This window comes from Chlamydotis macqueenii, chromosome 10 (assembly GCF_036417535.1).
Source record: "Chlamydotis macqueenii isolate bChlMac1 chromosome 10, bChlMac1.mat, whole genome shotgun sequence".
Classification (NCBI taxonomy): Eukaryota; Metazoa; Chordata; class Aves; order Otidiformes; family Otididae; genus Chlamydotis; species Chlamydotis macqueenii.
The window spans coordinates 2,364,537-2,388,155 of NC_141565.1; the positions used below are offsets into that span (position 1 = coordinate 2,364,537).

The 23,619-nt window shown below is 39.1% G+C and overlaps 1 protein-coding gene across 2 annotated transcripts in view; it reads right to left on the reverse strand.

Moving 5' to 3' along the window:
- Nucleotides 1-17,068: 17,068 nt before the first annotated feature.
- SYN2 (synapsin II) overlaps nucleotides 17,069-23,619 on the reverse strand; it is a 177,735-nt gene continuing 171,184 nt past the window's right edge. For both annotated transcript variants that reach the window (XM_086755664.1, XM_086755662.1), the window contains 2 exons: nucleotides 20,477-20,939; nucleotides 17,069-18,095 (listed from right to left, as the gene is read on the reverse strand). In XM_086755664.1, coding sequence (XP_086611790.1) covers nucleotides 17,960-18,095; nucleotides 20,477-20,939 — 599 coding nt within the window. In that variant the 3' untranslated portion in view covers nucleotides 17,069-17,959. The remainder of the gene's footprint in view (nucleotides 18,096-20,476; nucleotides 20,940-23,619) is intronic.

The following is a 23,619-nucleotide window of genomic DNA, read 5'->3' on the forward strand; positions in this document are numbered from 1 at the left end:
TTATTTTGGTCGGTGGTCTATGGTCCTTTATGGAAAGCAGACATTTGTGAACTGAAGAAAAAAATTATTATTGTCTGCAACTTCGTTTCCCAACTCTGAAAATCTGTTTCAGAGCGCTATGCAACTATAGTTGCATGGATGAAAGCTGGCAGGCAGACAGAAATATCCATTCCTACTAAAATTCAAAACATACTCTTGTACAGAAAAAAAAAACACATTAAAAAATGGGAACTGTGAGTGACAGATTTTGCTTGGACTTCTAAGCACATGCTTCCTAACCATGAGGGAGAGGAAGATGCTAGAATGTGACAAACTCATGAGGTGAGAGAAGTAGCCTATAAAAATATTAAGTTCTAAAAGATGATCTATACATACTTGCTTTGCTCATGTGTTAATTTGTGCCTGAAAATGACCCTCAACTTATTCTCCTTATGGACAACTTTTCGCTGAATCTTCTCCTTTTCTGTGGGCACTGAGGTGCTCTTTTATCTTTTCTCCCTGGATAACTGTGTGCCAAGTATTTCTGCCTGGCTTCTTTGTTGGTGGCTCATGATAAAGGGTTAAGACTGAGAAAAAGTTCTGACATCTTTCTGCACAGAAACTTTGCATTATCAGAAAGTTTTTGATTGATGTAGGATTCTATTTTGGCTGTATGTGCCAGAATGGATTTACAGACATGGCAAAGAGCATCTTTATATTTGATTTCAACAACATCAAAGTATCCATTTACCAATGAGATAAGAAGTGATGGAATATTAGTAAATATAGGTAATGTTTTCTGAATTACTTAACAATTTAAACAGGCTTCTGCATTGCAAAGACCGTTGGAGGACTATTCATACAATTTAAGTGTAATAGTGTGTGGGGAGCTGTACTAGAAGAAAGTAAGAGCGCTGCACTACACTTTACAGCATTGTTATGACTTGTAGACAGCAGGGACTTGGATCAACCTATAGAATGTAAACGTCAATTGACTCAGGGAATATCTACCCACTTTTCCAGCAGGGGAAACTGGAGGGAGAGATAAAAGATGTAATATTTACTATTTCAGCTACACATGTTCAGATTAAGAATATAATTGAAACAAGTAATCTAGAAAGTGATGTATTACTACCCAGAGCCTACAAACCAAATTTTAATCTATCTCTAGAAAATACAGTTCATTGTCAAGAATTAGTTTAGGGCTTGCTAGAGCAATTTCTGGGGAGGTTTCTGTGTCTTTGTGTTATGTGGGAGATCAAATTAGACAATAATCCTTTCTGTCTTTAAAACCCACAATATCTTTCTTTATGTGCTGGAATTTTTACGATTGGTAGTATGAAGCAATTATTTGCCTTTGTCTGGGGTTGCTTTGATGCATTCTTTCCATTATGGTAAATAATTTAATGATTAGTAAAATCCTTATAATCTTTCTCTTAACATCAGATTTATCATCTGGTGATTTTTTCCCCCCGTACATTCCCTTCATCTCTACCATAATCTAAATGAAAGAACATCAATGCCTCCATAGCTGTTTGCAGTATTTTATTCCCTATGCAATACTACTTCTGTTTTAGAGTTTAATTCTGTGACATTCTGTTTTTAATCTTAGCTTCCTAAATGTTTAAGTTTACCATTTTCCTCTTCTTCTCTAGTTTTATAGAAATGTGAACCATTTGGTATGTCTGACATCATATACTCTGCCAAACAGCAGAGAAGCTAATTGAAATACTCCGAGTATTTCAATTTCAATTTATGGGCTAAATTCTCAGTTGTCATCAACTCGGTTGTCGTAATCACAAAGCTCCACAACAGTACGTGGAAGTATGCTGATACAAATTGAGACTACAGCCTATTATCTGTAATTGAGATCCCTTATTTAGTTGCCTGATGGAAAGGAAATTTTTTTACATCCTGATGCTGTTTTCTACAGCAAGATGGTTTCTCAGTAATTGCTACCTTTGTCCTCCTCTTTACAGAATGTGCTATATCTAGCAGCTAAGATGAACTGTTGTACCATCCAGGATTGAATGGGGCAGCGGTCACATCCACTCTTGGCAAATAGTTTCAGCCTTGGATCCTGTTTCTTGTATCCTGATGCCGAGAGGGCTGTTTACTACAGTTTTCACAATAGCCTTTGAGAACGAGCACTCTGAGAACACAATAGTGTACCTCCAAAAGAGTTGCCAAGAGGAAAAAAAAAGAGACTTCCTTCTTTGGCAGTGGTATAATATAGGTAAGGCTAAGCAAGATTCTTAGCCAGCAAGAAGGGCATAACAATATACTTTGACTCCAAAAGCTCAAATGAAGTTTCCTTTGAGAAAATGCATTTTTTTTCTTAGACAAGGGGAATCTAGAATTACTTTTCTGGTTAAAGAAGATTGCCTATAGAGAACAGAGGAAAGGAGGATGGAATCCAGACATTTAAGGAGAAAGGAAACTGTGGACATCTCTTAATTCTCAACCTGCTATAGACCATAGGTAGCAAGAAATGTAATTTAAAATAGAGGATGCTGTGAGTGCCTGTGAAAAATACTAGGACATCTTGTTTATAGGCAGTGTATCACAACTGCTTATTTAATATCATTAAGAGAAATTCTAATATGAAAAATAGAATGTGATATCATGAGTACCCACAAGTACCTGGAAGTATAGGAACAGTCAGAGAATGAACCAGAATGTACAGGACTACGACTCCTCGTCAGGCGGGCCGCTGCTTGATCTCATTCCCAAGAATTTTTTTTCTTGTATGGAAGAAGGACAGACGGGTTGAGGAAAGAAGAAAGGAGGATATCCGTCCTACTTTTTTCTCGTCTTCCCTGTAGAGTGAGGAAAGAATGGTATACCTGCCACTGAGGCTGGGCCTGGAGACCAGCCATAACTCCTAGAAGCACATGGTAATGGTGTAAAGGACCGCGAACGCTCTTTTGTTTATACTATAAGGGAGTGTATCAGTAAAGGGCTGGAAGGGTAAAAGCTAAATGAGAATGCTTTGTTGGGAAAGGGAAACAGAAGAGACAGACATATAATAAAGGAAGAAATAGGGAGAGAAAGTAGATGAGTAAAGAAACTTCAGTCATTAAGATTTCCTTATAGACTCCACAGATTTTAGCAGTATGGGTGCTGATCTGGGGCTGGCTAACAAAAATGAGGGCTGTAGTCTCATAATGTAGGCACTATCCTGATTGTGGTCGTTGTGTATACATGGGATGCCTGAGGCTTTTTTTTTTTTCAAGTATAGTGTTAGTTTTGTTCATCTTCAGCAGCATTTACAACAGACTTAGTCAGACTTCCACTCAACTCAAAAGACATGTTTTTTAAATTAAGCTTCAACCAAAGAACAAATGGATTTAAATTACAGGAAAAGATTTTCATAAAACTTTGAAAAGTTCAGTTAAAGCCCCAAACTTATAAATTCTAGAGAGCTGATGAACCCCCCCATACTATAGCCTCCTTTTTCCCGTATCTCAGGCACCCTGTGAAGGACTTTAATGCTTTAATTCCCAACGCCTTTGAAATAAAATAGGGCTTGTGCCTTAAACAGATTAAATCTTTCCATAATCTCACCTTCTTCATTCAGAACTCCTAATGTCTGTGTTTCGGTAATTACACTGAGGGTGCTGGAAACGGCGACACTCTCAGCAGAGTGTGGGTGGGATACACGTGGGTCATGCGCAGGGCAGGTGTGCCCTGGTAAGGCACGCTGGACACTTTTTCGTGTTCTACTGGCCAGATGCAGTGATTGCTCTGGGGAAGGGGAGGATGAGAGAATGAGCGTGGGCGGTACACGGGAATTCTCTCTGGTTGGCTGAGGGCTCTGCTCTAAGTAGAAATATGCTGACTTTTGTATGTATGTGATAAATGTGTTTTAAGAATAGCAGTGATTTCTTAATCCAGTTTTGCAAGTACAAACAATTACAATGCCTTGCTTAGGTTCCGTAGTCCCAATGTAACAAAGATCAAACTGCTTTTCAGCTTCTGATGATCACTTTTACTCCTGTTAGAAAGAGGAGGGGAAGGAATACCAGAGTTTGAAATCAAATATTTATATCTTAATTTCCTTATGTGAACTTTTGGGGAAAAACATTAGAAATGGATCCCACTATTTTAGTTCATGGATGGCAGTAAGCATTGGTGGCTTTAAACACAATTTCTGTTTTGTGCTATAAATGCGAGATGAGTTTTCTGACAACACAGGGTATATCGAAGTACAGAAGAAAAGCATTTTAGTTCTTCAGGACAGAGCTAAATAGTTTTTTCTTACCACTTTTCTACTTTAGTCATGAGATTTGCCAGATTTTGCTGTTCTTTTTAAGACACATGGGAGATGAGAATATTTTATTGCTCTGTGTGTGCAGCTATATTTCAGTTTTGAAAGGGAGAGGAAAGCATGTAATGACATTTAAGCTTTATATGCCTAGAAGAACCCAAATCTGGATCTTTATTTGAAATAAGAAATGTGCATTACTGAGATATTCTCTTTTTAAGCCCAGTCCCTAATGAACAGTGCTACAGTGGCATTTGAAAACACACCGGAAATAAATCAGCACAATGTGACACTGTTGGCAGGAATATTTTTTTGTGTCTATAAGATAATCCCAGGACTGATCTGGCGTATCCTGTCTGAATTGTCTTGCATCCCAAGAGTGAGTTATTCTTCTAGGACAAGGCTCAACGTTGAAGGTGTTTACCCTTTTACAGCGGGGATTACAGAATCTGTGTACCAAACTGCAGGGTAACAAATTATGAAAATGTGTTTTGTTTTTTAACAGGGATGCTGTAATGCTATGGGTTTGATTGCAGTTGTATCTATCCTATAGGTAGTGTAGCTGAGATCTGTTTCAGAGTCCATGGGTGGGAAAAAACCCCAAGCCCTGTTTCTCTTCTTTTTCTGTTCCCTCATTTCCCTCCCTATTCTCAACTGGGGGGAATTGGCAGTGAGGCTGTGTGTGCGTGCACTTGGGCTGGGGCCAGGGGAACAACCCCAAAAGCCTCCTTCCTGCAGCTGCAATAAACAAGAAAGTGAAACGTATCATGTGCGCATAGTCAGCCAAAGAACTTGACATGAAAATTCTAATTGCAGGGGTATTTTTTTTCTTTTGGGTTTTTTTTTTTTTAGAGCACTATCTAAGTTTTTTTTTTTTTCTTTACAGCAGGCTTTTAGAATAATGCATTAATTTTCAAAAGGATTTTGCTGTCATAGGTAAAATACTGGACATGATTTGGCTATATTTCTGTGGGTCATTCAGTTATTTCTAGCCCCCTGTCTCTCTGTTACTCATATTATTTCCTCTTTTTGCAAACCCTTTTCATATGATTTCTTATTATCTGGAGGCGGAAGTTTCCAAGCTAATGCTGCCCAAGCTGAGTTTAACAAAAGAGTAAAAATGAGGAAATGTTTAAATGTATTTTAATTTTATCACGCTTTCAGTTTTAATAGAATTGGGACTTTTAACTGCCATATGAGTAGTTTGGAACAAAAACTAAAACAAGTTTGTGGCTGTACCACATTCAGGAATAACTTCAAATGTCCTCATGGCCGTGGGCAGCAGAATTTGTCGGATGGAAAAACGTAGGCTTCCACCGCGCCCCGAGGAGTGACTGCCCTGTTTGCTGCAAGTGCAGGGTTCATGGCGTGTGGTTAAGCCACTGCCCTCTGATGGAAAGCATGTGAAATACCTATTTCTAGGTAAAGCACGCACAGGGACAATCTTTTTTTCCATAGTTATTCAGGAATTAATGTCATGGTATATATGTTCCTCCTTCCAAATTGATTAACAACTTCAGTTTTCAACATTGAAACTGAACTTAGTAAATAAATTTAATAGCAGTGTCTCCAAACGTTTGTGGCATTAAGACAGAGGAAACTTTGTTCTAAAACTAAAAGAGAACTGAAAGCTGGCTTACTGCGATTTGTTTCACATATCCCCAGTGCTGAGCAGACAATAAAAGTTCAAATCCAAAACGTAGGTGTATAGGAGTAAAACTCTTGTGAGTAGTCACAAGTGAACTGCCATCAGTTAGTAGCCATCTCCCCAGAATCAATAAGATTGATCTCCTCAGTGTTTGCATCAGACAGCTATTGTACGAAATGTTTGTCTGGCGTTGGTGGAACTGGGAGTGGTAGCAGTTGTTGAACTGGTGTAGTGCCTTAACTTTTAGTGATTAATGTAAAAGCAAGGAACTTCTAACACGTGAACATTGTATTAACAGCAGCTCAGCCACAGTGTAACGACTGAAACAGTCAATGAATCACAAATCATTAATTCAACACATAAGCAGGATCTCTCTGCATTGCAGAAGGGATGAGATAGCAGAAAATGTAACTTAATTACTGTACCCTATTAATTTTCCTGATTTTTGCTTTTGTTTTGATAATATTGTAAGTGATTCGGTATCATTACAGTGATTTTCACTCCGAGGTTTTTTTTCTTCCAAAATATGTGGTAATTATAGTAATGTCAGGAAGCCGACAGCCAAAGAGCAGCTACAGACTATCTCCAGTGAGAAGATGGTAATAGACTTGGAAAATGTATTCTAACTGAATCTGCTGAAGAGAGGAGAGAGGATAGGCCTTTTATGCTGAAGTGAGTTTTTGGCATACATTTTCTGTACACTGTTACAAAAGCTTATGTGCTTGGAGTGAGAAATAATACAGGTCACTGAGTGAAATCACACATGAATTACATATATTGTGTGCATTGTGAAGCAAGAGGCTGATGTGGACTTTCTTTTCTCTCGGGAACTGAAAAGCAAGTCTTTGGAGTAAGATGCACAGAACTAGTAAAAATATATACATATATGGTTGAAAAATATTTCATTGTTCGGAGAGCACCTCATATTATCATTATCTTTTTAAAATTTACTCTGCTTTGGGGAAAATCCTGTTTGTCCCCAGAAACATGAAAGGCTTGCTAAGACCTGGGGCCCAGTGCTGTTCTCCTAGGTGGAACTGGTACACAGGGACCCAATGCGAGTGCACTCGCGTGCCCAGCTGGGCGTCTGTCACTGCGGAGGGCACGCAGCATCGGCAGTGCCAAAGGGCTCTGCCGTGGAACAGCTCACCTGTGGCTCTCCGGTGTTTTTCTTGGAAGGGTCCTGTAGCCTCTCGATCTCTGTTGACCAGCACTTGGTCCCTGTGGTTTCTCTTTCACAATGGAACAAGTGGATCAGTATTCTGGTATGCTGTTCATTTCATTGCCACTTTTCCTGTAAGGCAGCATAATTGGTCGTAGCTGGCAGTTACCTGCTTTTCGGGATTTTTTTCATAAAATCACTCTTTGAGAAGATAGCTGATGCTTTGGACAGAAAGGAGGCTTCTGATTTTTGAAACAGCATGTTTCTACCCCTCTTTATCCCTGAAATTTTTATTGATATCTTGAAAATGATGGAACACAGTATTTGCCTTTGGGCAAGAAGTACTTCCTCCATTAAGAATATACCTTGTGAAACACTGATGTGCATACTAACCCACACTGCCGTTTGTTTAAACTGGAAATGATCCTTGTGCTGGGTAGCAATCCATTTTGCAACACTACGGCCTTTGATGGCTTGAATCCTCCTCATAGTAAACACCTGATTTTTAGCCTTCATTGAACTAAAGTAAGTGTAATTGACTTGTAAAATGCATTGGACTCCTTTTGGTGTGGGTTTCATGAATAGAGTATGCTTACTGTACCGGCAGATTGGGTGCCAATATTTCACATAGAAAACCAGTCTCCTCAAAGCCCAGTCTGTTCCAAGAAAGTGACCAACTCCTACCAAAAAAATGACATAAATTAGTTTAATTACTGTAAACCAACTTTCAACGCTATTGCAGCAAGATCAGCTAAATAAGCAGAAAATCACTTAGCCTTTTCTGTGTGTGTCTCAGAAGCTAAGTAACTGGGGATTTTGATCAGTTGTGCTGTTAAATCACTTTCAGTGCTGATTCAAAAGGGCATGTTGCTGAAAACCACAGCTGGCATTAAGATACTTTTCTAGATTAGATGATGGATTGTATTTTAGAACTGCATTGTGCAAACTGGGCACAAAAGTTAGTCTTGACTTCATCATTATTTCATCGCCTATTTCAGACTTATTGAACTTGATGCAAAGGAAATGGCAGACTTCAAAAATGGTTTTTAAAGTTCCTTTCAAACTTCATAATTATAAACAAGAATATGCAAGTTCTTATTTCAGGAGAACGAACGGACTTTCTGGAACACAGTATAGTATTTGACAATGATTTATTTAAATGAATGGGGTTTTTTCCTTGTCTGTGTCAATTTTATCCCCATATGTTTGTAATTGTTAGGGATCTTTTCAGAGAACGAGGCTAACTGGAAATGTAGCTTTTAGATTTTTTCCAGTTCTTGAAGACCACTTTTTAAACATAGCATAGCCCAGAGGAAATGTTTGGTCTGTCATTGTCTGATGATGAAATTTAGCCAGTTAAGGTCTTGTGGTATCTTGCTGAAGTATGCACGGATTGTAATCGCTTCCTGCCAATGGTCAAGGAAGTGATTTAAATATTAGAAAGCAGGGACAGAATGGAAAGTGAGGTGTGATGGTGTGAGCTTTAGTCAGAGGGTGCTGTAGTTTAGGGAGCAGAGCTGCCAGCCTGTGCTGATGCTGAGTGGTGAGGCAGAAGTGCAGATAAAAGGCCAGACACAAGTATAAACTGCCTGCAGTTGCATGTTAACTTTAGTACTCAGTGACAGGCCGAACAATGGGCAGAAGTCTCCAGGAACAGGTATAAATTTTCCTGATTCTACTATTTCTAACCCAAATATCCAGGTAGATTTACTCAATTTTCACAGATCTTGTGAAACATAAGCATGCATCTTTCACAAGTAACTTGCACAGTTACAGTCCTGTTCAGAAGAACTTTTGGCAGTCCTGCCAAATTAACTTTAACTTGGGCTGGCTTAATGTAATGAGAATTTCCTGAGATGTTCTATTTTTCTCCTTGAACTGAGAATCATAGAATCATAGAATGGTTAGAGTTGGAAGAGACCTTCAAAGCCCACCCAGTCCAACCCCCCTGCCAGGAGCAGGGACATCTCCAACCAGATCAGGTTGCTCAGAGCCCCGGCCAACCTGGCCTGGAATGTTTCCAGGGATGGGGCATCCACCACCTCTCTGGGCAACCTGGGCCAGTGCTCCACCACCCTCATTGTAAATTTTTTTTCCTAATATCCAATCTAAATCTACCTCCCTCTATTTTAAAACGACACAATCCAAAATCATAGAAAAAAAAAAAAGGACTAATTAATCACCAGAATTATCAGGAGTGTTTGCATTCACAATTCAGTTTTAATTCCAAATTAGAATTTCCTGTGCAATGAGTTGTACTAACTTGCAGAAGTGAGCTGGTAGCTCACTAGGGACCAGCTGGTGAGCTGTTGAGACAAATTTCCTGCTACTGCTGCAAGGAAAGCGTGTGCTAGAGTGCTATCAGTGAACTTTGTGTGGCTCTTACACCACTCTGAGTAAAGGCTGTCTAACTATTCCTGAGGATTCTAACATCCCCATTTTGCCTGTTTCGTGGCATTTTAAGAGAAAGTATTACTGAAGGTTCACCATCTTCCAACCGGAAAGAAAATGGAAACGCATTCTTCTGAACTGCTGAGTCACTCTGACACTCTGAGCCAAAAGCTGATGCAATCCTTTTATCACCGGAAGATCTCTTTGGTAATCACAGACACACCTCTTATTTCAATAGCTTCAGTAAAGGACTGTTGATTCCTCAGACCTAACCTAGTGTGTACAAATCACATTTTTGTTTTCTAGTCCCAGTCTCTAAGAATAAAGATTTAAAGCTCGAGAGGCTGCACGGGGCAGATAACTAACAAAATGTCAGTCTTTTGCCCTAGAATTGCAAGGTGACTTATGTGCAGAAATCCAGAGGAAAAGCACTTCTAAAATACGGAATACTATTCTAATGTTTTAATGTGTATTTAATTCTTAACACTAGTCAAAAGTCTTAATTTTGTGCTGTTTGCTACAATAATCTGGTTATAATTGTAGCAGAGATTATTTGAGCTTTAATTGAGTGTAAAAACAAGCACTATAAAATAACAAATTCTCCGTTTTCAGTCACTTCTATAATGCTGTATCAGATTGTATCATTATAAGTAAGCAATTTCTGTATGTAACTAAGGTAATAATATTTTATTACCAATGGAACGAGGACCAGTAGTGCGGTTTCATTTGCTTTCTGTGATCAGCTTGATTAAGGAGAGATGATACAGTCCTAAGAATGTTAAGCTTGATCTGGTAAGAATTGTAACTAAAAATTCACTAACTTCTGCATCAAAGGAATAAGCCCAAGGTTAGCAAAATGTTAAGCTGGCATTTGAGCTGGCCATAACATTAAGTACCGATGAAAAAGTACAGGCATTTTCAAGAGAGCTGAGAGAAACGAGAGATCAATGTATTGCTTGTTTTACTGTTAGATCTCCAGTTTAAAAAATAATTGATATTCCTTGTTCCACACCCTTCTGCCATAATTATGTAAAGAATCTGGATTATGCTTCCGACTTGATTTAACTGTTTTATAATAAGTCACAAGCATACCTTGCCTACTTGATGATATTCCTTTAAGGTTGTGCCAGTCTTTCCATTATTAAATCGTGTTTAGTGTTATATACTGGTTGCTTAAAAAAAATTCATTTCAAGCTTGAACTTGCTATGCATTCTCAGCTAGCCATATGTGTGAGGGAGCACAAAAAACATCAGTACTGTTTAGCAACACATTATTTTTCAATTTAATGGAAATTTGAATCTTTAAAATGTGAAACACATGTTTATCGTAATAAGGGCTTTTTGTTAGTGGGGAGAATAAGTATTAAAATAATTAAGACATGCATTTTTTTTATATGGTCTGTGTGCTGCCTCTATATATTCCTCTCTTCCCACCTCTCCATTATAAATCTGACCCATTTATAGAAAATTAAACTTTTACTTTGAGCAGGAAGCAAGCAACTAAAAAGGAAGACTTCTGTGCAGAGAGTAGGGAGGATGGTAAGTTTTAAACGCAGCCGTTCAGATGTATAGCTAGGTACAGGAGTCCTAGTTACCCACTCTGCCGCTGTTCTGACTTGTTAGTTTTTCTGAAGTTCAGAATTAGATGAGAATTGAAAGCAATGGTGGGTCCTTGTGTAAGGTTTTTAGTTACAGATTTTCCCCGCACGCGACCCGTCCCGCACCCCCCAATATCCCAGAGAAACATGGAGACTTTGCAACTCAGTATGGCTGCCTAGTCTAAAGAAATTTTTAGTGTGGAATGCTGTATGTTTTGTAGAACAGGGTGGAGATTTTTAATAGCTGAATTAATGTTTCAAGAGTGTTCAAAATGAAACGCGATGTCCCTTTGGGTCACTATGTAGAGTTCATAGCTGGTCAGTGTACTTGCTCCCCTCCGTCTGAGTTTTTGTGTGCGTGACCTACTGAAGGTCAAAAAGAAATGTTGATTTGAAATACCTGCACCTCAAGAAGAGGTACTCAAACATATCTGAAAGGCTTACTGTAAAGACAGCAAAATCTCATCTTCCTGGCTTTGTCCTGAAGTACAAGTGTCCAGGTAACTTTATCCAGCAGCTTATTTCCCAGTATGCTTCTGCTGACTCTAGTAATGCACTGACTCGGGTAACACATATTTTTATGCCTTCAGCCTAAAAAGTGGCCTGGTCTCTAGTCCTTGTTGGACGTAATTATATTTTATTCCCCCTTGTTCAGAACAGATGAGTGAATTCAGTCTTTTTCATTAATTCAGTTTTTATTATCTGCTGTCTGTTAGGAGAACTCAGGCCAGTTAAGCCAATTTGTTGGAGGGGGGTGGTTTTTGAGAAGCATTTGGGTTTGTTTTTTTTTTTTTAAACCTATTTTAGGCTTTTGCAGTAGTCAGAGAGGTAGGCTAATAAACTCATCCTAATACCTCTTTGGAAGGTACATTTGCTATAGCTGTAGGTCTGCTGTGAACACCCCTCACATCCAAGCTCTCAGCTACGAATGATCCTGTGCTGATGTCTAACGCTGTGTGGAATTGCCAAGCGGTCTCTTATCCAAATTCTTACCAGGCTGGGGACTGCTTAATCTCTGAGATCAGGGAGACTCATTCTGATGTGGCTGTAGACTCTAGACAGTTAAATGTGCAGAAATCCACTGAAGGCAGTTTGCTTTTCAGAAAGTTGCTGAGGGCATAATTTGTTTTTTTTGCAGTTTGAGGGTGGGCTGTTTAACCTGAACAAGTTCCAGCTTGTTCAATTATAATTTAACAATGTATTTTCCCCATACTTGCTGTGTTCCTCCCAAGAGATGCTTGCACCTCCTTGATGCATGAAAGGATACCTATATTTAATGTACATATTAAATAAGTCTGTAAAATAAATTGTCACATAATTTTACATTTAAAAGTACTATTTGAGGTGTGTGTGTGTATATAATTTTGTTAGATGCACATATAGAAATAAAACAGCCTTTGCTCTTCCCTTTTTTACCTCCTCAAGACATGTAATCTACAAAGCAGGAGAACTGCATGATAAAATGTGCCAGACTGGAATGCATAATTATTCCAGAGGAGGGTAAGTCAGTTCAGAACTTGTACTAACATTCTTAAGGGCAGCAGGAGTCTTCTTGCCATGAAATTACATCAGCTCTCTATGGCCCAGAGTCAATGCACATGCTTTCCCTTTCTAGTAAAAAAAAAAAAGGTGTGAAAAATGCTAATGTCTTCAAAAATGTGCTGTAGAACAAAGCTGAGTAAACGAATATATATTATAGCACGGTGTTCACCTGCAAGTGAACTTGAGTTTAAGGGGAGAAGAGATTGAGACATTGTACTTTTAAAACAACCATTTCACTTTTTAAATAGATTGAGTCATGACTTGCAAACAGACAGAAAACATCTAAATAAGAAAAAGAATGCTTCCTTGATCCTAGTTCAGAGACATTCCCCTAACAGGTGGGGCAGAGGCCTTTAAATTACAGGTCTCCTCCATATACCCAAATTCGTTACGATTCCAGCAAGCAATGAGAAAAGACGTTTTCACAGTAAACAGCCAGTGGATGCGGCTAGCAACACCCATTTTCAGGATTGTTCAAGGATGAATGTTTGCTTGGGATTGTGTAGTAGGAATATCAGAGGTAGGATCTGTTCTATATGGACACGCTACCCAGTTTCCTAGGAGCCTTAAGGCAAAGCATAGAGCACTTACTGCTAACTAGTACACTTAGATTGTCACCAAGGCAAACAGTTCACTAGCGCAGCTCAGCACAGCTCTGGTTACGATCATTTCTATGTAATAATTAGGTCTGGTTCAGCTAGTGGATAGGGAGTGACTAATTTCCATTTCCCCACGAGGAGAGGGGAGGAAAGGAGCATTTACTTTTTCTTCGGCTAGAATATCTGGCACTTACAGCTGTTAGGTGGCTCTATTGTGCAAGGCAAACCCTACACAGACTGAGAGCTGATACGGCACCTTGGCAGCTGAACTTGTTTGCACACTGAATTCTAGCGGCAGTCTCTTCAGGAGCACATCATGTTTCTTACGGCATGAGGCCAATGGAGCATGTGGTCCCAGGCTATGCACGACCAAAGAAAATAAAGTGTACGTGGGGAAAATATGCCTAAAGATACATCCACGCTCATGACACGATTGTTAATGGGGGTTGCACTAGACCTAGCTGTTTAATTTTAAGTCCCTGTACTAGGTCATCTCTCAAGAATGCTTGTCACTCAAACACTTGTAACAGGCTTGTGAGAAGTAGCTCCCAAATTAAAAAAAAAAAAAGTTAAGTACCAGCCTACATACACTACTTTTCTTTTGGTTTTTCATCTGGGTAGACAAAAGTTCTTTTGTAATGCCTGTCTAGGTGCTTTTAAAAGCTACACAGCAATGTTTCACAAAACAATGTAAACTATCATCTTGGAGTGGAATATTCTTCCTTAGAAAATGAGGAGAAATTAGAGGAAATGAGGATGTAGGAAATTTGGCTGCTTATTTACATAACTGAATATGCACTTGGAAAACTAATTACTAATTTTAGGTACCTATTTTGAAACTTTTGATATAAGATTTGCAAAACAGCTTTAAAAAAAAAAAGAAAAAAATATTGCTTGTTTAGAAATGCATGTCTAATAAAAAGCATTTCCATGTTGTAGACATGTATTGTCATTTAGAACTTAAATTCATTTGTGCTGGCATACATGACAGTTCAGATCATCTTTCTTAAGTTACTCTGGGTCAATAATCACATCTAGGTATTTTTGGTATAGAAAAATAGACTCTACTAGTGATCAAAATTTGCCAGTGCTTCTTTGTTTGCAGCACTGTCTTGCCAGACAGCTTTGCTTTGCTGGTGAAGAAGCGAGGCAGAGCTCAGGTATGCTGCCTCTTACTCCATGCCTGCAGGGTTACAAAGGATGAGACAGCTGAGCGTCCAGACCTAAGAGGAAACTCAGTCCCAAACACTGGCAACTAATGCCATTTTTAGATCAGCTTTGCATACCCTGCCTAGCCTCCACCTGCCTTTTTAGGTCTCCCACAGATCCTGTGTGGCTGTCTTGGTTACCCAGATAGGCATCGTGAGACGAGATCTACAAAGGTACCGGATAGCTGTCTTGGACTTACCCAGCCACCTGCATCCTACTCAGCCTCCCTGGATGCTGCTGTTGATGGACAACTTGCTCAGAAATGCATTGGTAGTATTCAGACAAATACTGGCAACAGCCGTGTCGATGCACAGACAGTGTGCACTGACTTTTTCAACTTTGTAAATAGGCACTTTATGGTGTGTGATCTGTTCGTTGAGACAACATTGGCCCGGGGAAGTGACTTTGTTCTTGTGGAGTAGGAAGTACACAAAGCACGCACAATATTTACAAAGTACCTTAGTACTATTTTGACTAATTTTTACTGGAGAGTTAGTGGTTGTTTCGAAGCTAGATTAGTCACTTTGTCCATAATTACAATCTCTTGAGCTCTGCTTCAGCGTTTTGAATTGACTTCAGGCCCAATGGTCAGAAAATGGCTCCATCTCAGTCTTAAGACTAAGCTTGATTAGTAGCTCTGTAGATTGCATATTATCCTGATTTATAAGTGAAAGATGAAAAAAAGACGGGAGTGCTGTACATGGAAACCCATGGCATCCTAAGCTGCATCTGCATGGAAAAGGTGCAAATGAAGTACAGACCTTATGTTCCTAGGCTAGCGTTTATAAAGCTGAACCACCACAGACAGGCGGATTATTTCTGTGTTACCATTTCTGCAGCCCTGGATAGCATTGTGTTGGATAACCGGGTATTTAGAGCTTGCACATGAATGCAAAGCACAACCTGCTTAATGAAGTCAGGCAAAACGGGCAATAAATGTTTGAATAGACTTTTTATAAAAACTTTTTTTTTTTTTTTCTGATTAGTATTTTGGAGATGTGTTATAGATTGCTTAAAATGTCTTAACCATGAAACACTGCATAAGGAACATCAGCGTGCATCGGCTTGCATGCGACACGCTTTAGCACGCTTGGAGGTATAAAGCAGTTTTGGCATCGTGGAGAGGCAATGTGTTATGTACATTGTGTGGGAGGACACACCATGCAGATTTCATTGCATCATCTTGCTCTCTTTTTTTCTTTTCTTTTCTTTCTTTTTTTTTGTTCCAGATGGTAAAACAAAGACTGTAGTGAAACTCGTTTTCTCCCAGGAAGAGGTGGGAGGGAATTTTATATGAGCGAGAAACTTTGCCTCAAGTCGAAATCTGGGGCCTGGGCTAATGAACTACCTGTAATTCACATTGTACTAAATATTGCTGAAACTAGGCATGGACTAATCATGAACCATGCCAAACTATGCATAATTACTATGCTTTCTCTGTAGCAGTAATTAATTTGTGTTAGTAACTTTGATTAATCTTTCTAATCTAAAAGTAAAGTGCTTCTCAGACATGAAAGGCTCTGTAACTGCTCAAGGTTGTTGCTGCAGCCCAGTGAAGGGTGTTTCAATCCAGTGGCGGGCAGGTGGGGGACAAAATGTAAAAAAAGCAAAGTATAGCTGGTATTTATGAACTAATATAAACTGCTATCAGTTAAAGCATTCTGTTTTGCCACAGAAATCATCATCTAAACGGCAGGCTTCTGTACACAGTACATTCCTCCTGAAAGAAAATTGCCATTAATTCAGTGAGAGGGCTTCTCTGAGGGCTGCTCCACAAAGATGAGGGTTAGATGTGGAATAGAGAGACAGAGATTCCATCCTATAGAGGGCAATGCTATGTATTTCACATTTGTAATGTTGCAGTGCAAACTTACCCACAAATTCATTTTAGTCTTAACCTGGAGGAAGGCATTGTTCTAGGCATGATTGTTCAGCTACAATATTGAGTCAGTCCTCACTGTCAGTCCAAAAAGGGTGTCAGTCGTGTTGCCTGTGAGTGATTTGGCCATGCCTGCTTTTCAGGAAATCTGTATGCTAAGATCATCACCTCAGACTATGCAGAGCAACAGAGAGCTCTCGGATGCGAATGTATGAACTGAATTCTGACATCACTGGAGATGAAAGTTTCCATACTTCACTGCCAGCCTCCTGGCCCAAGGCAGGCTCTTCACCCAAAGGAATCCAAAACTGCTCAAAGGACTTGTCATCAAATGGTGGTTGTGATTTACCTAGGCTTCATAAACTATCAGATCTACAAGAGGCAGAATTTCTGAGGCAAGCAGATGTGTTTCTACAAACCCATTACAAATCCCGTAGGGTTTTAAAGTTAACATTGTGTTGCGCCTTTTCTCCCCCAGACATGCTAATATTATAGTTATTTTTTCTTGTTTCTTCTGTTAGCACTGCTTCTTGGCAAGGAATACTGCTGCAAGTAATTCATGATAGGCAGAATGACATGATAATAATTTGGAAATGGGTAGTCTAGAGATTACTAATGAACTTCAGTTTGACTTAGATGATTTTCCAAAAAATGCTGCCACTACCTCAAAGTCTGGGATCAATTCTGTTTTCGCAAGTTAAAGACATATTTTTAAAATACATAACTTATTCGAAAATGTACACGTGATTCCTAGAATTTAAGTTTTTTTTTATGGTACTGATTCAAAAAAGGAATGATTTGTGATAGTTTATTTTCTTACAGTTGTGGTTGGTGTCCAAATATCTCGTAATCATGATATCAGTCAAAATAGACAATATATATTGATGTTCAAACAAGCTTTGTAGAAGACATTTTTTTTTTAAATCAGGCATGGGACTTTACATTTATTAGAAGGTGTTCACAAAAATAAGGGTAACATCATGCATATTCTTTGCAACTAAACCCAGTTATGCTTACAATTTGGAAATAAATAGACATATGGAGATACAGTAGTACATATACACTCTATTTCTGACATTAAGTTAGTGTACTGGTACTCTCAGCAATACATCAGAAGTCTACAACCAGCTGATGGAAAGATTGAATAAGGAGGAAGAAACTGCTTCAATTGCTCACATTATTTATGTGGCTTGACAAGAATGTTAGTGTGAATTGCCTCCTGAATTTGGGAGGCAAGAACAAGTCAGGACTATACTTTTGCAGTACAAAACATTTACACATAAAATACACATGCACTGCAATGCATTGGGAATGGGTACAGCAAGGAGAACCCCATTACTCAATGCTTTATTAACACGGTTCTACAAAGGAGTCTCAAATAGGATTATATAGTTCAGTCACAGTAAGGCCACAATATTACAATGGATACGGACCTTAGAATTGAGCATTCTGTGGTAGTAATAGAACCCTTCCTTCCTTTTAATTTTTATACATGTTCCTGAATGGTATCTCATCTCATCACAGTCCTTCTTCTCTCTTTTTTTTTTTTTTTTCTTTAAGTTTAACATATTGCTTAATACAACAGTTAGCACAGTAGAGAAGGGAACTGTCACAGGGAAAACAAAACCTATGTAACATTCACGTAGCTTTCAGACTATATGCTAGGTGCACTTAGACGGAGCTGGCTAATCAGAAAAGAGACTAGCAAAGGATTTCCTCAAGTTTCGAATAGTTTCAGCTTTTGCTTCGTCTTCATTCACAGATGATCGGAAGAAGGATGATTCTGTGAAGCTGAAGGCATTTGTCAAAGACTGCGACTTGCTGCAAGACAAAAATGCAACATGTTTTGTATGGTCGTATTGTCTGCCAGCTTCCATCCACATATAACTTGGATAAATGATAAGAAAAGGAAAAATGTCCATGAGCTGTAGACAGTTTACAGTTTACAGACACGTCAACAAAATGGGCATTCAACACAAGCAACAGAGTTAGGTGTAGTGTACAGAGCTGCTGCAGTACAGCGCATTCCTTCTGTGCTTTGATTTGAGAAGCAGGATAATCTTTTCTTTAGATAACACGCTGCTATTTTTACAGATCTGAAACATTCTACTCCAGTAAATTGGATTATGTAAATTAAAACTTGAGGGAAAAGTGGGCCTGCCTGCTAAATCCAAATCACCACCCAACACAGGATGATTAAGAATCGTGTTTGTGAGGGCTGCAAGCAGTTACACACAAAGAAAAATTAGGTATATCACCAAGAGTGTGAAGAGTGAATCCTGAAGTTGTAATGTGCTCTCTCCCTGTATATACACAGGATCCATTTGATCCTTAGTGGAGGCTTAAAGATACTTTGTCTCTTTTTTAAAAAAATACCAAAATCAGATGTAATTTTTCTTGTCTATAAGCAGCATGCTCTTCTGGTTTTAGTGCTATCATGTAACTATGGTGTAAGTCTCTGTAAGCATGAACAAAAGGAAAACATCTGAAGTTTAAAACTTGAACTCATGGCTTGTCAGAAAATAGTATTTTAAAAGCAGGCCTGAATTTAAGTAGAAAACCTTAATGACGTATAATCTTTTTAAGAAGATATCCATGCATTAGGAAAACTGGTTAACTGATTTCATTTTTATCTCAGTACAATAACAAGATTTCAGTTTTGGCTATAGTAAAACTGAAGCACTTTTCTTATTCAGATTGTCTTATTGCTCCATGGTTTGCAGCTTCTCTGCCTCTAAACTAATAATGTACAGCAAACAGTGCCACGGGCGTTTTAGGTTTTTCATAAATTATAGTTGTGTTAATGAGAATAGACTGATAAATGTTTGTTTGTACTCACTGAAAGAGGGAGGGTGGGAAGCAGCACTTGACTTGATTAGTAACACAATAAGTAGCCTAATTAAATATTTATTCACAGATTAATAACATGTACATACAGGTTAGGGAACAGCATGTGGGTGAATACAAAGCATACACAAGCAAATAGACAGAGAAGGAGATCTGACTCTTGGTGTGGACCTAAAAGTGCCTCTTGAAAGTGAGAAAAACTGCTCTTCTTATGGCCTGCATCTTAACAACTCTGATTTCTCCCGTTTCTTTTTATTTCATATAGAGAATATTCTCTTCCATTTGAAGAAAAATGACCCTAGATTTGAACAAGGAACTACAGGAAAGGGAGAAATCTGGGAAACAGTATGTGGCAGCGTTCTTCCATACCTGCTCTGAACCGTTTTTCTTAAACGCCAGAAGTTCTCAAGTTAAGTTTCAAACTAGTTTAGAGTCTTCCATCTTGCTTCAGGAAATTGACCTCCCTATTCTCTAGGTATACTTAAACAATGGATGAATTAATTTGAGTTTTATGATTGTAAGACAGAATAAAGAAATGCACTGCCCTAGGAAGGCAACAAAACCATTGTCATCTTTGCATCTAGTTGCCTAACACATCTTTTCCACTGAGTCGTGCTCAGGTGACGGCTCGGAATTGGTTCACACTAGTATGAGCGTATGAGTGGGTGGAAACTTGATCTGTGTTACCTGGAGAACACAAAGACTACATACCAGCCTTTCTACTTCCCAAAACAAGCGGAATGTGCCTGTGACTGTACTGGCAGTACTGTGTGTCAGGATTGCCATGTCGAAAAACCAGCAAATCATTGCTGATGCCTTCCCCGTGTTTTTTGTTCACTGGCTTTAAGCTGTGAGAGGGGACAGAGTGACAGATCTGTAGAGCCACGAAAAATGCGCGACCCTACAGAAACGCGGCTTGGCAGCCCCTGTCTAGCCTGTTCATTTGGATCGTCTCTGAGACGGGCCTTTTGAAACTGGAATCTGCTGTCCGAGTGACTGCAAGGTTGAAAGTTTAAACAGATAAGACTTCCTCTTTTTTGTGCAGGCTTACAGATCATGAGTCAGTGACATAAAAAGGAGAAAATAAATATGAGAAAGATGATGAGACTTCAGACCTAGTCGGGGCAGAAATTGCACAACTAATAAATGAAATTTTGTGTAGTGCTTAGGATGTAACTAAAGATGACTTACTAATCATAAACAGAGAATAAGCTTTTTGAAATGTTTCAACCTCATTTTAGACTTGGGAACACATGTACATTTTTTTCAGAATATTAGACCAACTCCCAAATTACAGTTAGGACAACAAAACCTGTGTTATGAGGAGAAAAGGAAATGGACAAAGCCAATCTTACTTCAGTTGTGGGTGAGACTGAGGCTTCTGTTGTGGACCAGGCTGTGGACCAGGCTGTGGAGCAGCAGGCTGTGGACCAGGCTGTGGAGCTGGCTGTGGACCAGGCTGTGGACCAGGCTGCGGACCAGGCTGCGGAGCTGGCTGTGGAGCTGGTTGTGGAGCTGGCTGCGGCTGTGGAGCTGGCTGTGCCTGGGGCTTCGGCTGCAACTGCGGCTTCGGCTGCGGCTTCGGCTGCGGCTTCGGCTGTGGCTGTGGCTTTGGCTTCAGCTTTGGCTCGGCTTCCTTCGATAATCTGGTGCTGGAAGGACCTTGAGCCTGGGGCCGTGGCTGCTGAGTTGTAGGTCCAGGTGGACGCTGTGGCTGGGAAGCTGAGGGCTTTGCTGACTGCCCGGGGGGGTACACGCGCTGTGGCTGCAATGGCTCCTGGCTTTGTGATTGCATTCCTTGGGGTTGCACTGGGCCCCCTAGGTTCAGTACAAGAAAAACTTCATAATGTTATAGTATCAAAAGAATCCTTATTAGATTTCATATCCAACACTTTAAAATATTCCTTGACTGTGCTTAATTCTACCTTTGAGACAAAATGCTATTAACACGGACTGCAGTTTCATGCAGTCGACACTACTGATCACAGTTGGTACATTAGCAACTTGCTGGAGCCCCTGTAATTCATCCTTAGAATTGCTAAGAAGTACCAAATTTATTCCAGCAGTAGTGGTACTGACTGCAAATCAAATCAAATCAATGGAGTTGCACCCAGTATAATTTCGGCCCAGCTCAAGGGGAGGCTGTGAGAAAACTGAATATACGAACAATATTTCAGCAATACAGCTACTGTTTTTTGTGTAGTTATTATGGTTTTGTTCCTCCAAAGTTTTAAATTACTTCAGTACTCCTCTTAGATTAACTCTTATAGCAGTAAAACAACTTTATACTGAAATTTCCCAGCTCATTTAAAGTCTTTTGATAACTTATTTAACCCCTTAGTGAAATATGTCAAGAACATTACAAGAAACACAAGAAAGTCATTACTAATTCTATACCAAGGAGATCTTTCACTCTGGAAGAAGTACACTGGCAAAATACTGTATCAAGCGTGAAACTACAATGTGTAGCAGAGACTTAGGGTGTGAAATCCATGGCTGAAAGATGCTACATCATCATACAGGGGTGTTTTTTCCTGCTGACTGAAATAGTGCTGTGTCAGATATCAGCGGGCATGCTGCTTTTTATCTTGCATCAGATGTCTGAATGTGGTTTTCTGGGCTGCTAGTTGTCACAACTAAATATTCTTGCACGTGACAAGGCACATGGGACATCTGAGTTAAGGGGAAGAAAGGACAGGATGAAATTCTGAGCAATCTGTTTGTATAATGTTTCAGTCAGGATAAGAGCTTTGCTGAACAGTAAATATTACAGAAGACAACTGATCTAGATGTTCTGAACATTCGGGAATTGTTAGTCTTACACAGATATTTAGTGCAAGTAAAAGACTTAATCTATTCAGGTCTCTCAAAGAAAACCTTCATATCTGCAAGTACTGCTGCAGTATGTGATTATTTTTAAAAAATTGCTATTATAGTCAGCTTTGCACTTACTATATGAGATTCTAGTGTATGTGTCTGAGAACAGCACGTACTAACGCCTCAATAAGTTTTAATACAGTTGTAGCAGTGTGTCGTGGTGTAGAAGGATAAATAGCACGTACTGTATGTTAAGGAATGTGCCTCCATTGTTTATTAATTTGAACCACTTTTGTAGGAAATATTTGAAGGTGATAACACGGTCTTGCAACATCTTAATAAGGATAATTTTCTTATTAGTCTCCTTTCACTCAATATTGAAAAACAGAAAGGTTTCTTTCCCCCGCTTGTATATACAGGCTTGAATGCCAGAAACTTTACACTGAAGACAGATATAACTTTCTTTTATTGCACATTAAGCTGTACAAGATATTTCACATAAAAGATATACTGCTGTCACACTTCCAGCATTTGCTCACTTTCTTGCAGCTGGGTTGTACAAAAGGCAACAATCATGAAAGAAACTTTTACCAAAAATAACTCAACAAAACTGAACATTAAGCCTACACTGTAAAACATCTGTTCCCTGTTACCCACAATATTGCACCTAAGCATGCTTACATGCAGAGAGACATCTTGGCTTGCTTCTCGTCTGTGGTATGTAGTAATAGTGTGTGCCCTTGTAAATCCTTCACAGTCAACAGGCTGAAATCCTATCTGAAACCCCCAGCTCTTCTTTGCACACACAACTCACAAATGTCGTGTGAAAAGCACTTGTGAATACTCGTACTACTACATGCAAAAAAATACCAACTGCTTTAAATAAAATCGGTCATCAGATTCATTTCTTCACCCCAGGGCAGTGTGGTTTATTCGCTTCTGCGGTGTCTGGAGGTAAGGATTTGTGAACCTGATTCTACGTGGAATTTTCTTAATAGAGAACAAAATAGCCAACGCCATCAGTGGAATGATCACTGACCCAGACAAATGCTGATCACTAAAGCAAAATATTCATGTAATTTACTGATAGGTACTAAACAGTAGCACTTACCACAAACATTTAAATAGCTAATAATGCATACCTTAATTCTCATCTTACCAGCCAGCTTGTACAAATAAAAGAAACACTAAGAATGATGATTCTCACTGATAATTTTTTTCCACTGTTTGTAGAGAAAACAGAAGTAGAACATAAGGCTGTTTTCCCTTTAAACAAAATTGTTTGTACTAAACTAATGGCCACTACTCGTCTTTGTACATATTCAAGATCAAAATTACAGTTTTGTGGCTCATTTGCAACTCAGCTTTATGGTATGCTAGCAGTGTGGGACTTGTGATTCCAGGCTAGATTTCTCACAACAGATTCACTGCCTGCCTGTGTATGTCTCATAATATCACATAAAAATCGTTTTTGCAAAAAACCCAAATAATTCACCTACCGAAACTCTAGCAGTTGTCAGGCATCTCAAGTCTTTTTGCATGTTTGATTTCAAACAAGTATTATAAACCCTATTTATGTGGATAACGCTGGGACGGAATTTTCTTTAGAGCTGTCTGGATGTTTCTAGGTTTAAAATAGTAGACCAGAGTTCGTAAAAAAAAAACCGCTGACATTTTTGTC